The following is a 14,583-nucleotide window of genomic DNA, read 5'->3' as shown; positions in this document are numbered from 1 at the left end:
ACTATATAAGTTACCTTTATATGCCTTAAGTTAGCTACTAAGGCTAATAGGCTTACTATAAAAGATAAGCTTTAGTAGTAGCCGTTAGACCTTATTAGTAAAGATATAGAGAATAAGAGTAGCTTGCTGCTTACTTTAGCTACTATAGTTAGTCTTACTAGCTATAGTATAGGCCCCTTAGGCTACCTAAGTTAAGCTATTAAGGTACTTAAAAAGGATAAAGGTCTTATTAAAGTTAATAATATAGTTAGGTAGAAATTAGAGCCTATTAATAGGCTAGTAGGCAAGTAAAGGCTAATTAACCTATTAGTTAAAGTAGAGGAAGTTAGTAATAATAGTAAAGTATTTAGTAGGCAGCTTTAAGGCTTACTTTGTAATCTAGTGGTGTAAAATATTCTATTATATACAAAAGCTACTAAACTAACCTATAGAGAATTAGAAGGGGTAAGTAGGCAGGTTATTAGCTATAAGGGTATTAGGATAGTTAGCTATAAAAAGGGCCTAGGCCTCCTGCTTAAACTATCTAGTAGTAACTACCTTGTTATAGGCTTATTATTACTAGAAGTAACTATAAAGGTTAGCTTTTATCTCTAGCTATTTTAGTTAATAATATATAGCTAGACTATTACTAGTAAGAGCCTCTTGTTGTTAGTACTAGCTAGATATCATTATAACAGGTATTTTAAAGTAGGCAGTAGCCTTAGGAAAGGTTAGGTAGCAGAGACTGTTGGCTAGGTCAAGAGGGGTATTATTAGCCTATAGCTATTGCTACTATAGATTTTGCTGTTGCCTAGAGGGGTTTAATAGGTACTAGTAGTGCTTAAGGTAAGTTAATACCTCTGTTTTCTTTTACTAAGAATAAGACTATTTAACTTATTAAATTAGCTTCTTTAGTGTATATTATTAGTTAATAATAGGGGTAGACTTTTTGCTTATCTTCTTGCGTAACAGAGGTGTAATATTTAGGTTAATTTCGCCCAGCGGCGGCAGGCAGTCAGGCATTGTGAATATTGTGGTAGGTAGGTTAGTGGGTTAGCAAAGTTAACTTAGATGGGCTAGCTGGCAAGCAAGTGGGCAAGTGGGCAAGTGGGCAAGTGGGTAGATAGGTAGATAGGTGGATAAGTAGGTTGATGGGTTGACCGCTTTCTATATTAGGACTAGCGCAGTGGATATCCACTAGCTGTTATTGGTAAGCTGCTAGCTATATACGGCTAGCCGGCTCACTAGTGGTCGACGAATCTCACGAGTGCGTACGGTATGTGTCGGACTGTACCCAGTCCCTGGAGTGTATCCCCCAAGGTTGCAGAGCTTGTGCCGCTGTCTTCCTGGACGCGCACATGGCAGGATCTCCGCTTTACAAAAAAAAAAAAAAAAAAACCACGGACCTGCTTCCTTCCACCAACACCCTCCCCCCCCTCCCCCCTCTTGACTAACATTGACCTTGCACGCCCCTATGCGAAACAATGGTATGCAGTGCATTACAGCCAATGGCAAGAGCCTTTGCGCTTTTGACACTTGCAACTGCTTGAACTGGCACTTTTCCCGAACCAGCGAATCCCCTATAATGGGGAGTTGATCGGCCATCTTCAAGCTAGCAGTACGACCCAGGGCTGGGGAAGAATCCGGACTCGGCGCGGCATCTTATCGATTAACGCAGAGAGTCTTCCATTCCCTGGTGATCTTGAGCAATGCGGGCGGTAGGGATATCCTGTGTCCATTTATCTATCGGTCACACTTTAGCAGAGTTGTTGCTTATTGCTCAGCAGGTTCAGGCAAATGCATCTCCTGCAGAACCCCTGCAGGCGGCGGACCCCGGACAGTACGTGCGATTAATATTCCTTTGGGCCCATTGAGTTCCAGCCTAACGAGTGCAACGGTCTAGGTGCCACCTCACTTCGACACCCAGCGACCACGGTCGAACCTCGCCACACGGAACCCTTTCCCCGGCAGCCTGTGGTTAGGACCGCCGGGCCTCCGATGTGACGTGGGCGATTAGGTACTCCAATACCATACAATAGCGTCTTGCACACCTCACTTCGTCCCGACTCATGAAGGACATCTGGTGTATTGGCAACCGTACAAGAGGCATCTTTGGTTACAGCCACCTCCCAGTATGATGTACCTAAGGCCGTTTGGAACGCGGGGTCGATTTTCCACCGAGACTCGAACCACAAAGAGGCAGGAAAACATGGCAAATACCCCGACCCATGGTCCAAGGGTCTCGCGGATCCATCCAGTACGATCCGCGCCAAGCCAGGTTCGCGAATCTTTTGGAAGTCGTCCCCAACTGGTTATGCCGACATTGTCAGACCACCAGGGTGTCCTTCAACTTCAACTCATTATGCGCATTTCACACGCCGGCCTTCACTGGCGAGGCGGTTCGAAACTCAATCGAGGTTTCTCTCGGAAGGGTGTGGCAGCCTCGCCCTACCCGTTGATGACTTGAACCCCCCTGGACTGACCTAGCGCTCACACTAGCAACACCAACTTGCGAGGATTGCAAAGCCTAGGCCAGGCTAGAATGTTTTCCTGGCCAATTGATCGGCGCAATTTGGCTGTACATGCTTACGCGCCAGCTCGTCGGTTCAACAAATTGGCGCGCGCATCTACAATATCAAGCCTCGACTGGCTTGGCTGTCGAATCGCAATCGACGACGGAAGAGAGAAGACCACCATTTGCTGTGGTTGGTACCATCCTTCCCGGGTCTGGCTGTGGTCCGTCTGCCAAGGCCCGCGGCGTTGTACCTTGCGTGGGAGCTTGTTGAGGATGACTTCATCCACGGATTTCCTGCACTCCGGCGCATCTCCCTTTCCATCCCAGCTTTCTGGCGCTTCGAATAAATTGCTGCTTTCTCCATTTCCCCACCCTCGCAATTGGAGTTTAGTGGCGCCACCGGCTTCGTCTAGCTTAAAGAGATGCCCTAAAGCTGGCGCATAGAGCCCTGCCAGCGTCCCGTTTCAGCGGGACAGTTTAGGAACCATATTCCAGCATCTTTCTGACCTCCGCTCATGGGCGATGATGGCAGGGCTGGAACAGAGCTTGATGTGTTGCGTCGCTATGCCGTTCCTGCCGATCACAAGCCATAGCCCGCCTATCATTTCGTAAGAAGACACTGCGGCTAAGAGACTGCGACCCAGACACCGATGGCAGCATATAGTGGGAAGTAGCTTGCAGGCATAAGTGATCCAAAGCGTCCTGCGGTTTCTTGTTTTCCGTTATGCCGGACAGTGGGTTCATGGATACGGGGGCACGCTGGCAGCAGAGCTTCGAGTTACCGTGTGACTCGTTGACAACCATTTTTAGAGGCTTCAAGATGCTGCATTTCCTGGGGAATATACTGCAACAACCCGTGGTGCTGCCAACGTTATCCATTTCATGCGAAACCCATTCCTGTCCATGGGAGACAATGCGTTAGAGACACCGACCCCGGTAGCAAGGCTTTGATTCCGGAGTCAAGCCAACCCGTCCTTTGGCTCTCTCTGCTAGCTTGGATATGCGGGACAGGCACGCAGGTTCAAGCTTTACCTCATGCTGCAACTATGCTCGGATCCAGCCCGTCCCGTCTGCGTGCACGACGCAATTTGAAACTCGACATCCCTTGTCTCCTGAAACGGGGCAGAGTTGAAGATCATCGCCAATGAGAAGCCGACAATGGGCACCCATTCCTTGGGGACGTCGAAGATTCACCGACTGCCAGGTACGATGACGAGGAACCCCAAGTCCGTGGGTGCTGATCTTCAGGTCGGGGTCACCTTAATTTGGGGTACCTTGGCCAAAACGCGAGACCTGCCAGGCTCGATTCTTGATGAAGAAGATTCATGGATGACGTGGGGTAAAAGGAAGTCTACTGTTGGGTTCCCTGCCCGAGCTTGTGATCTGTACCTACTACACACGTACAATGTACTGTGCAGTGCTGTCTGGCGGGGGCACATTGACAGCATGATGACTCTGGCGTTGGCAATTCTATCGAGGGCGGGATCTCCTGTACACGTGCATATATCCTCGTACCATCACGCGTCTCCCAGCAGGGTAGGTATATGGTGTCATTTGACAGAGCAACAACAGCAGACAGCTCTACTTTGGGATAAACGGTCAAGGACTTTTTGTAGAGTCATCTTACAGACCATGATGTAAGCACACCCTCGAGAAAAGCCGGCAGCCTTGGCTGAGTTCCCTAAGCATCAGGCCGAAACATCCATCAAGAAGCAACCGGTATATGATTTACCGTCCACACCCACCTGCTACCTTGTAGCGCCGATCTACCTATGGGTGCCCGCCCACCCAAGTTCTGCAAAAGACGCTCAGCTTGTCTTGAACAGTAAACATACGTAATAAATATGAAAATAAACCAAAAAACTCGGCCGGAAAGTCCCAGCTCTCAAAGCGCGGCCGCCCGCCATATTGCAGTGAACAGCTGTCTTGGCACAAGGGGTTGGGAGTGTTCTGCATGCTACCCTACCCCCCTTCTCCCGTTCGGAATACCACATCAGGCGCCATTTGGCGGCATCGTCTCCTCCAAAAGGAGACCTCCGGCTTTCGATCCTACCGGCCCTCGCTTCGGAGTGGCGAATCGCGGCGGCCCCTCCCGCCAGCACATCCTGCGCCCCCGGTCGAGGGTTTGGCATGTGTCCAGACGAGCCAGCCAATGACTGGGCCGTGCGCAAGGGCTTTCTAATGCCCGGGATTAGGAAATATGCGACCTTGTCGTTGACGGGCTGAGCATATCGCAGCCGAGCCTAAGAGGTTGCAAGTCATTATTCTTTGCCACGCGAACTGTAGCCACGAACATTGGGCTTGAACTAGCATGACGTGGTCGACCACTATGTTGGAGCGGGTAACTCGATAGGCTCCCATCAGCCCTCCCCCTTTGGGGAAAACTCCTGAATTTCGAATCGTCAATGGCTGGCCTTTGTGAGACCGGCTGCCCCGTAACCATGCGGGCTCCCGCCGCCGTGGGCCAGGTTTGCCAGTCATACGAGATGGGGGTTCGTTTCCGCATTGCGTTGCAGCAAATATCCACGAGTCACAACACCACCATGCCTCGGCACCGTGAGAGGGGCTCAAGAGCCTCCTACCTACTTGAGCTTCATCGAAACCCAGCTCAACTCCCACTTTCCAGCCCCTCCCCTCCCCTCGCTGCAAGGGACCTGATGACCAAGCGTAGGCTGGGATGACGGCGCAACTACAACTTGCCCAAAGCTTGCTTTCTCCCTCTCTACGGTCCTAGCGCTGATGGGCAACCGTGCGTGCAGTCGCGCACGGTAGCATGTCAACTGGAGCTAACCAATTAACCACCCTTCGAGTGCCCTCATCTCGACGCCGCGGGTGGGGAGAGTGATGTTCACGGACGGCGTGGTGGCGAATACGAAAAGGATTTGTTCATGATGTTGGCCAGGTTAATGGTTCGTTTGTAAGGATACTACGGGACGAGATATGACCGATTACACCGACATGTGTCGTCCGGGACTCGCGCACGCGCTGGGAGGAGCGGATAACTCCCGCACCACCCGTCTTTCCCGGAGTCCGATTCTCATATGCATGCGGCTACAAACACTGTATGTTCCCATTGCGACACGGTTGAGACAGAATCGGAGGCTCAGAATGCACAGCCTGTCGACTTTGTCGAGCTGTTGCCTTTGAGCATCTCAACAATCACCCGTCTTGGAGGGCCGCCATGTCAGTACGAGCCTTAGGTGACATGAGTCGTAGCAGAGGGGTCCGGTAGGGCTTGACTTCATCCGCTATACCACATGGTCCTTTTCGTGGTCTCACATCATGCGGCAGCGAGCCGCGGCCAAATGGGCCCAGGGATCGTGGCTTGAGACTTGATGCGGTAGATCTTTAGGACCCAGCTACTCTCCATCGCCATTGGGAAACGATCGGACGTGGAATGGTGTTGTCCCTGTCTTAACTGAAGACATCTCAAAGCTGCAGTCCTGCTTTGCCATCACCGCGCAGTGGACGTCAAGGGATTGGGGCCCTACATATAAACTTCGTGGTACATAGAGGTGAATATCGAGGAGTGTTCTTATGAGCTCTTCTCAGACCTAAGCATCGTGGGATAGATATAAGCAGACGCAAAAAACCAATCTCTCTTCCCGCGTATGGCTCATAGACGTAGTTCCTCTCATCATGGCGTGTAGGATTGCTAGAAACACAGAATACACAGCACTCAAGGAGCATGTGCCTTTCCGTAAATCCAGTGCAAGTTCTATCCATCCCGCAAAAAAGACTCCTGTCAAGTAACCTGCAACCTCTCACATTTTCCCATGGTATGCGTCATGTACCAACGGACCATTTGGGTGGCATACACATTCCAGGCACTGGCATCATGGCATGCGCAGAGTGGAGCTGTCAAAGGTCCACCCGAAGAGTATAGCAAAGATAAGGATTCATTCAACTGGATCACTACGGACCAGTCGCCGTTATGCTGCATAAGGCAGACGGAAGCAGATCTTTTTGGAGATAAAACGACGCATATACAAACGTCGACAAAAGACCCGGCGCCAGACTCCATTCGCCTTCTATTCCTGAACTGGCAAATGAGCCCACATGTTTCCTGTTCCGACGCCATCCTGTTGCCTGCACGCTGATAGGGCCAGCGGGTATCAAGGCGAAAAGCCCCCAGAACCAAAGATCAGCATTAAGCCGACGATATCGGTCATCACCGACAGCACCAACACCATTTTCTGCGATTCTCGCGGTAGTTTGGTTGCTCCTCACAAGCCCCCGAAAAGCATCATGCTGTTTGAAGCTGTGGGTAAGCGTCCAAAGCCGTCAGAAGAGGCAGAGAGGTGGAAAGTGATGATTCGTAAGCTCTTAACCATAAATGGTAGTGAACGTCTTTGAAGAGCGAAGGGGGATGCAAGGTGAAAAAGGCGCAAATGCTGTGACAACGTCGAGACGGGGAACAAAACAACAGAAATAAAGTCTACGAAGGAAAGGTCCACCGGAGCACCCAGGCTTCGGAGAAAGGCGTGGAGGGTTCGGGGAGAGGAGGCCACTCGCGGGGCCTGCAGTCGGCGGCGGGAAATGGTTAGATGGTGTAAAGCATGTTGCGATGAGACAAGAGAGATGACGAGCAGCTCATATCTGGCCTTTGATGTCAACCTTGCGGAAAGCCTCGGATCTCGCAGATTCGAATAGCGCTCCGGCTTTGCCGGTCAAGAGAGCAATGTACTCTTGTCGTTCTTCGAGTAGATGCTGACCGTTGTAATCGACAATGAACTGAGCCGCATCAACGTCGGACTCGAAGCCGAGTTCCTCCGTGATGAACCGTAACTTTACGTCTGGCTTGTACCTACGGGGGAGAAGATTAGCGATGGCTGGCTGGCTGTCGGTGAGCTGGGGAGTACGTACGCTTTACAAATGTTGCACAAGGCAGCAAGACGCTCACGAACGACGAACATGTCCATGAGATATGCCCCCATATTGGGAGTGTCGAGGTAAAGCTGGAAGAACTTGTGGTAATTTCCCAAGGCAAGAGCGGAACGCACCGCAAGCGCGTGCTTGATGGGTCGCTCCTCCTTTTCTGCTGCGGTTAGATCTGCCAAGGCATCATTGAGGCCTGTACGGTTGGCGGTGTGGATAAAATACAAAATGCGATAGGCCTTGAACTCGATAGGGTTCCCTTTCAGTCCCTTTGCGTACAGGGTACGCAGCTGGGTTTGGCACTGATTATACTCACCAAGGTCTCCCTTCTCTAAGGCGATGCGAGCGTGGAGCTCGTACACGGACACTGTGAAGTTGTTCTTGATGCGTTGGACTGTCAGGTCTTGACGCATGGATTTCAGCTGATCGCATATGTAAGAGTAATTGCCCTCCCTCTTCCACTTCTTCTTGAGTAGATCCATTGTCTTGTGGAGGACGCGCTCCGGCCGGACCTGGGAAGGAACGGGGGGGGCGGTCAAACGCAGATAGCGCTTCTCCAGCGTCTCGCTGGTGCCGACGACGGGACCATCAGAGGGCGGAGGGCTAGGCGAGCGGTAGGATGACTTGTAGCCGCCATCGAAGCGGCGCTGACGCTTCTCCATCTGCTTCTGGAACTTACTTGACTTTGGCAGAGGCTCGTCGAGGCTAGCGCGTTTATCGGGCGAGGCAAAGGTGATGCGGTCTTCCAGAGCGTTGGATCGGTTGTTGTTAGTAGTACGCCAAGGCACAGTAGAAGACTTCTCATCCGGGGTAAAATCAGACGACTTCCGCTTCTTGGGGTTGGCCGACGGAGCGTTGTCATATCGCGATACAAAGGGAGACGCAACATGCATGGACGAGTTGAACTGGGACTGGCGCTCGTTCTTGATCAAGGCGGCAGGGAACGGCATTTTCTCCCAATCGGTGGACTCGAGAGTGCCGTTCTCCATGTGTTGCGAAATGGTGTCCTTCAACTTGGCTTCAATATCGGGGCGAGACACGGACGGATCCATATTGCTGGGCAGAAAGGACTTTTGGACATATTCTCGGACGGAGGGAGGCCATTCGACCTTACGTGAGGGCGGCACAGGAGGCGCCGAAGCGTTCTGGTCCAAGGGAGCAGCGACCATAGGCGACGGCGCCGCTGTGTAGGCAGGTGCGGGTGGGGGAGGATACTGGCCGAAACTTTGTCGAGCCTGAACTGCGGTATATGCTGGATCTGGAAGACAGGCGTCAGCAACCGTGCTGGAGACATCGTGAGGCTGTCGGGAGAACTTACTGGGAGGGTAAGCGTAGTTGGCAGGAGGAGCGCCGTAGGCGATGCCTGGCGGTGGCGCCGAGGGCCAGCTAGTGGGCATCATAGTGACAATTCGGTTACGGGTTCAACGGTGATTCTGAATCGGGAATTAGTTTAAAAGGTTACAGGATATATTTATTGACCAGTTGGTTGGGAGATGGCTGCCTGTGGATGTGGGTGTCGGTGGCGGTGTTGTCGATTTTGCAGGTGATGGGGGGAAAAGACGAAAGAGTGAAGTGAGGTTGGGGAGAATGCGTGAAAGCGGTGGAAACAATGGTGGCCCGTGTGCGGTATTTGAGGGCAAAATTGCGGAGATGTGCCCCAAATAGTTTCCTAGACATCTTATGAAGGTAGACATACAACCGTGCCCGACCGAGGGGCGCTAACGCTAAATCGGGACTATCGCTGCAGTGGGTCGACGGCATCCCACTTTGGGCTGGGCTGGCTTCCCGTGGGGCAGCCTGCAGTGTTGGCAGTGAGATAACGCCATTCGTCAGGTTTAGCTGGCTCCAAGAACACTCCCTTCGTGCTTCAGGGACGCTCGTGGGTTGTCCAATTTTCTCTTTGCTTCTCTCCGTGTCTTCTTGTGCTGGAGAAACCATCTATGTTTACAAAACATGCGCGATCCCTGAATCAGCTGCGAACTCGGCTTCCAACCCTCAATTCCGCCCGGGTCCCGACCCTCTACGTATGCGACGACTCGCGGCCAACTCACCCCCTCAATCAATCCAGAACCGCCAACCCACGTCCTGCGCAAGCGAACTGCGACACCCTGGGAGCACTTCCGAACGGATATGACGGATGTTTCTAAAACATATCGACCTCACGACCGCTCTCCGGCCTTCCTACTTACCGGATGAAGTATTGTTGTTCGTCCAGGACAATGTTGGGCTTTATGAGGGGTAAGAATAACGACCCTCGACCTGTCTCGGGTTACTGTGGCAGCTAGCTGATACGCGGCGTTGCTCTTCAGAAAGTTCAAGCTCCCTCAACAGCAAAATGGTCAAGTCTACCTGACCTCTCACCGAATTTGCTACGTCGACAAGGACGAGCCGCGTAAGCACTCTGTCGCCCTAGATCTCAAAGACATCGATCGGTACGAATTCTATGCCGGGTTCCTCAAATCTTCCGCGAAGATCACCCTGATACCTAAGCCGCTGAAGCGCTCGTCGCTACAGACAAGAGCGTCCGCGATATCATCCCCCGGGAGACCTGGCACTGGGTCTCCAGCTCGATCCGACAGCCCGTATCGACCGCCTCCCGAACCGGCGAGCGCTGCCACCTGGGTCTGCACCATTTGCAGCTTTTCCAACCCAGTACCGTCCAATTTTGACCCGACGACGGCCAACATTCATACTCCTTTACCGCCATGCCTTGCTTGTGGCATCAAACCGACGTTGGCCCACGTGCTAAAGGCCTCCATCTCCAACGCGACCAGTCGCACTCCGGTGGCCCCGTCGAGCCCCACAGTCGGCTCTCTGACGATGCGATCTACGTCGACCAGACCAGATGACACAGGGTCCCTGCCCCCGTGGCCCGCCGCTTCGAACATCAACGGCGGCCCGCAGAAGCCTGCTGATCCGAGCGCGACCTTCCAGTGCCCCCGATGCACGTTTTTGAACCATCCCTCTCTGCTTTCATGCGAGATGTGCGGGGCGTCTCTGATATCGCAAGACCTCCCCCAGACAAAACCGCACGAGCAGGCGCAGCGAACAGAGTCGCCAGGGCCGGTCTCGAACTCGCTCGCGCCGGGCCAGGACACTGCTGAGAACATAAAGATTTCCTTCCGCGGCGGCGGGGAAAAAATATTCTACGAGCGACTGAAAGGAGCCTTGACGCAGAGGAAGTGGCTATTGCAGGGGGCGCCACCCGTCCCCAAGAGCAACCGGACGATTGACGACAATGGCGCTATAGTACGGACTCCCTCGACCGCTCCCGAGCGTCCCAAGGGTGTTGGCATCGCCGGGTTGGAGCAGCGCGGACTTGATATGCGTAAGAATAATGAGGTGATGATCGGCAACGCTTTTGAGGACCTGGACGCCCTCATGGCATCGGCGAAGGAGATCGTGGCCCTCGCCGAGCGTTTCGCCAGACAGAACGGCGGAAGCGGCGCCGAGGCCAACGCACTCCTGGCCGAGTCAGCAAGCCAGCTCGGGCTTGTGACCACCAAGGACATTGTTGGCGGCAGCAGCTCCGAGAGCTTGTACCTGTCTGAACTGTCGAGGAACCTGGCAGAGTTCCTCACAGACGATGCTCGTGGCGTCCTGAAAAAGGCCGGCGGAATCATTAATCTGATCGACCTGTGGGCCATGTTCAACCGCGCCCGGGGCGGCGTCGAGCTCGTAAGTCCCATGGATTTTGAGAAGGCTGCGCAGATGTGGGAGACGCTCAAGCTCCCCGTCCGGCTGCGCAAATTCAAGAGCGGCGTGCTGCTCGTCCAGAGCAGCGAGCGCACCGACGAGACGACGATCAAGGCATTGGTCTCCTGGCTGGACGACCTGCACGAGTTCCCGCCGGAGAAGGAGCTGGCGTGGGACTGGCGACAGTTTGGCCGTGGCGTGACGGCGCGGGATGCGGCTGAGCGGTTCGGCTGGAGTATTGGCGTAGCCGAGGAGGAGCTGGAGATGGCGGAGGAGAGGGGGGTGTTATGTCATGAGGACGGCATCGAGGGCCTCAAGTTCTGGAAGAACTACATTGACACGGGGGACACGAACCACCGCAGGCGCAGAAAGCATCGCGAAGAGGACGAGGTGATCAGGGCGCTACGGGAGAGCGGGCTGATGTGAGGATTAACGCCGAAACTTGGATATCTATCTCATTGCCCTTTGCCGGCGAGACTGCAGACATTAATCGCATTACTGTTCTACAAGAGTGTGTATATGTGTGTATGCTTCTCATGTGCGATGCCCCGAGTATCGGATCGCGGTACATCATCAATAGAAGATTGCCCAGTTATTTAACCCGGCGGCTGAGTCGTGACCGCCTCCCAAGTACCACTCTTCTAAATGCCCTCCCCATTTGGGAAGGAGAAAACAACAACCCAAAAGCAAACCAAAACCCAGAAACGCCGCCCATATGAACCGATGCCTGAAAGGGTTGTACCAGTGAAAAAAAGGGGGGGGGAAGGCACAATACGCTCGATCATGATGTGATGATCGGCGCGGAAATGCAATACAGCATCTCACGGTTTCGTCTCAATCTTGTCCATGAGGCTCAGGCGCACCTTGCGGTTGACAACACCGCCAATGCCGTAGGCCGGGATGATGCGGCAGATACGGGCCATGGTGCTGATGCCCCAGTTCTTGGCCACGGAGCGCCAGCGGTTAGCCCAGGAGACGGGGCTGGCCTGGGCGTTGGGCCGGTTATAGATGTCGAGGCCGAGCAGGTGCAGCGGGGTGCTGGCGAGCTGGACCATGGCCGGGGAGGCGAACTGGACGATGGTCAAGCCGCTGACCCTGCGGGCCATCTCGTCGCTCATGCGGCTGTTGAGCCAGGGGCCGAGGCGCGGCGGGACGTTAAAGCTCGCGAAGATGGTCATGCAGTCGCGCAGGGTGAAGAGCGCGTAGGTGAGGGCGGGGACGGGCCGGGGGCTAACGCCGGGGGGGCCGTACATGCGGGCGAAAACCTGGTCCTTGTACATGCAGATGCCGATGTTGGCAGTGCTCGAGGCGGCGAACTTTGCGGTACCGGCGGTGACCTCGGTGGCGGGCCGGTTGTGGACGGTCGAGGAGGCCGTGTCTAACGTATTGGCCGTCAGGTAGGTGCCGCCGTAGAGGGCGAATATGAGGGCGAAGGGCTTGCTGAAGACGACGTGGTGGGGACGGAGGACAAGTTCTTGGAGGCAGGAGCGGACACAGTCGCCGAGGCCGCGGCGGCCCGAGGCGTTTTCCATGATGGAGCTGCCGAAGGGGAGAATGCATGTTAGCTGGGTTGTCCTTCTCCTTCGTTCGCATGAATCTTTCCCTCCATGACTCGTGAAGCTCTGGGTGTGTGGTGGTGGTGGTGGTGATGTTACTTACCGATCAATGATGGACACGAGGGGCGCGACCAAGGTGCCGGCGCAGGCTGCGCTGAACAGGTCGGCGCCCAAACGCAGGCCTAAGTTCTTGGAGTTCCAGGCGGTCTTGGCCTCCATGTCGACTTTCTTGGCCAGGGCCAAGGGGCTCGGGGGTTTGATCTTGAGGTCGGGCGGCGCGACGGGTACGGGAGCGAGCCCCTCTGGTCTTGTGCCCCGTTCAGCCATGCGGTGCGTTCTGTTTTGCGTTGTCGAGGTGTCGTCCGAGCCTCTGGGGTGAAGCTCTCGCGAGATTGAAAGGAGGGGGAAACGCTCCCGGCGTCGTGGGTTAGTGGTCGTTGGTGCTGACCCAGTGTCGGTTTGCGACGGGTGATGCTGACAATGGCTGTATCGAGCGTGACGTAGGTATTGGGGTTGGTGACGTCTTGGGGACCGCGCTGGGAGCTATAGGAGCTAATATGGATGGGACGGCGACACAAGTGGACGAGGTGGGAGAAGACCACACAAAGAGGGTTCCCTGTTCTTGGGGTAAAAAAAAATAAAAAGTGGAAGGAGAAGGGGGGATGAAGACCACCAAGACGAAGACGGAGACGAAGACGAGGACGAGGACACCACTGAGGGGACGGGAACGAAAACGGGAACGTGGACGGAGCGGAGAGAAGCTACGGATGGGAAGCTATGAATTCATACCAACCAAGCATTAAGGTAGGTAGGTTGGTAGAAAGAGACCAAACCAGGACAGAACAGTAGCTCTCGAGGTCAGACCCGGGGGAAGGAAAACGCGCCCGGTTATCAATGATGGGAGTTTCCCTTGTCCCGACACTGCGGCATGGAGACAGATGCGAAAAAAACAGCATTACTAGGTGAAATAAAGTGGATAAGGACAAGGTGCGGCATGGGCGACGGGCCATGTTCTGGCGAATCGTCGCGCGGAAATTCCAACTTACTGGGGGCCGAAGTCGGAGAGAGTCGGTACGATAGGGCCCGAGGGAAAGAACGAGAGAGAGGATTTGGTCAAGATTGAATCGCGTGGGACAGCCAGCGTGGGATTGGTTTGGCTTTGCGAGGAAAGGGTCCAGAGACACACAGAGGGGTGGGATTGTTATTGTTTGTTTCTCTTTTGCGTGGGGGTACAGGTAGAATGCCAGAGCAATTTGGTCGGCGGCCAGTGGGTTAAGCCTATTTCGGAAGGTATTATGTTAGCGCTAGCAAAAACAATATTCCGACTTGACTGACTAATAACAAGGCCAGGATTCAGAAAGTTATATAAAGTTAAAAACTCCTCAGATTTAAGCAATTTAAAGTTAAAACAAAATAGAGGCAACAGCTATAATTAATTTTAAAACTTACTATATTATATAATCTATTTAATTAAAGAGTAATACCTTTATTATAATAGTAAGTTTATATGTGTTGCTAGTACTCTTTAAAGGTTAGATATAAGGGCTTAATCTTAGGTAACGTGGGCGTCTGTTAGCGATAGTGGATTTACAGCAAAAAGGGCGGTGGTTGTAGTGGCGGTAGAAGTGGCGGTGGTGGCAGTGCCTTCTAAATAGGGTTAGTCTCTGGCCGCCGACCAAATTGCTCTGGCATTCTACCTGTACCCTTGCGTGGTGGTATCTAAATCCCGAAAGACCCGCGGGCGTTCCTCTAGGCCCCCCTTCGGCCGCTATTTAAAATGGAGTAAGTTTGGGGGGACAGACCAGTAGCAGCAAGGGAGAGTCTCGTTTTGGTGAATAGTGGGGGTTCACACGGGGGGATGGTGTCCCGTATCCAAGCTACTCCTTACCTTGCCAACTAGGTACTTTGGTAATTAATACACAATGCGAGAATCATGTGAATATCAGAAGTGGCTTGACT

The 14,583-nt window shown here is 53.5% G+C and overlaps 4 protein-coding genes across 4 annotated transcripts; 2 read left to right on the top strand and 2 right to left on the bottom strand.

The window, feature by feature from the left end:
• The first annotated feature begins 2,095 nt into the window (after positions 1-2,095).
• On the top strand, positions 2,096-2,973 carry LY79DRAFT_265935 (uncharacterized protein). Its single transcript, XM_060551976.1, has 3 exons — positions 2,096-2,257; positions 2,310-2,411; positions 2,479-2,973. Exons 1-3 carry the CDS (start codon positions 2,208-2,210, stop codon positions 2,936-2,938), a joined length of 612 nt encoding a protein of 203 aa, XP_060412570.1. The 5' UTR covers positions 2,096-2,207; the 3' UTR covers positions 2,939-2,973.
• Positions 2,974-7,087: 4,114 nt separating this feature from the next.
• Positions 7,088-8,772, bottom strand: LY79DRAFT_580970 (GANP/Nin1/mts3/eIF-3 p25 family protein; the record flags this gene model as incomplete). The annotated part of the gene is made up of 3 exons (XM_060560160.1): positions 7,088-7,301; positions 7,361-8,630; positions 8,691-8,772. The coding sequence occupies 3 exons, from the start codon at positions 8,770-8,772 to the stop codon at positions 7,088-7,090; spliced, it is 1,566 nt and encodes a 521-aa protein (XP_060412569.1).
• Positions 8,773-9,147: 375 nt separating this feature from the next.
• LY79DRAFT_634941 (EAP30/Vps36 family protein) lies at positions 9,148-11,508 on the top strand. Its single transcript, XM_060562245.1, has 2 exons — positions 9,148-9,610; positions 9,682-11,508. Exons 1-2 carry the CDS (start codon positions 9,510-9,512, stop codon positions 11,492-11,494), a joined length of 1,914 nt encoding a protein of 637 aa, XP_060412568.1. The 5' UTR covers positions 9,148-9,509; the 3' UTR covers positions 11,495-11,508.
• A 381-nt stretch (positions 11,509-11,889) lies between these two features.
• On the bottom strand, positions 11,890-12,951 carry LY79DRAFT_580968 (uncharacterized protein; the record flags this gene model as incomplete). The annotated part of the gene is made up of 2 exons (XM_060560159.1): positions 11,890-12,607; positions 12,728-12,951. The coding sequence occupies 2 exons, from the start codon at positions 12,949-12,951 to the stop codon at positions 11,890-11,892; spliced, it is 942 nt and encodes a 313-aa protein (XP_060412567.1).
• Between the last annotated feature and the right edge of the window lie 1,632 nt (positions 12,952-14,583).

This window comes from Colletotrichum navitas (assembly GCF_030913465.1).
Source record: "Colletotrichum navitas strain CBS 125086 chromosome Unknown LY79scaffold_43, whole genome shotgun sequence".
NCBI classification, from domain to species: Eukaryota; Fungi; Ascomycota; class Sordariomycetes; order Glomerellales; family Glomerellaceae; genus Colletotrichum; species Colletotrichum navitas.
The sequence above is the reverse complement of the archived record's forward strand: the minus strand, read 5'-3'. Positions and strand labels throughout refer to the sequence as shown.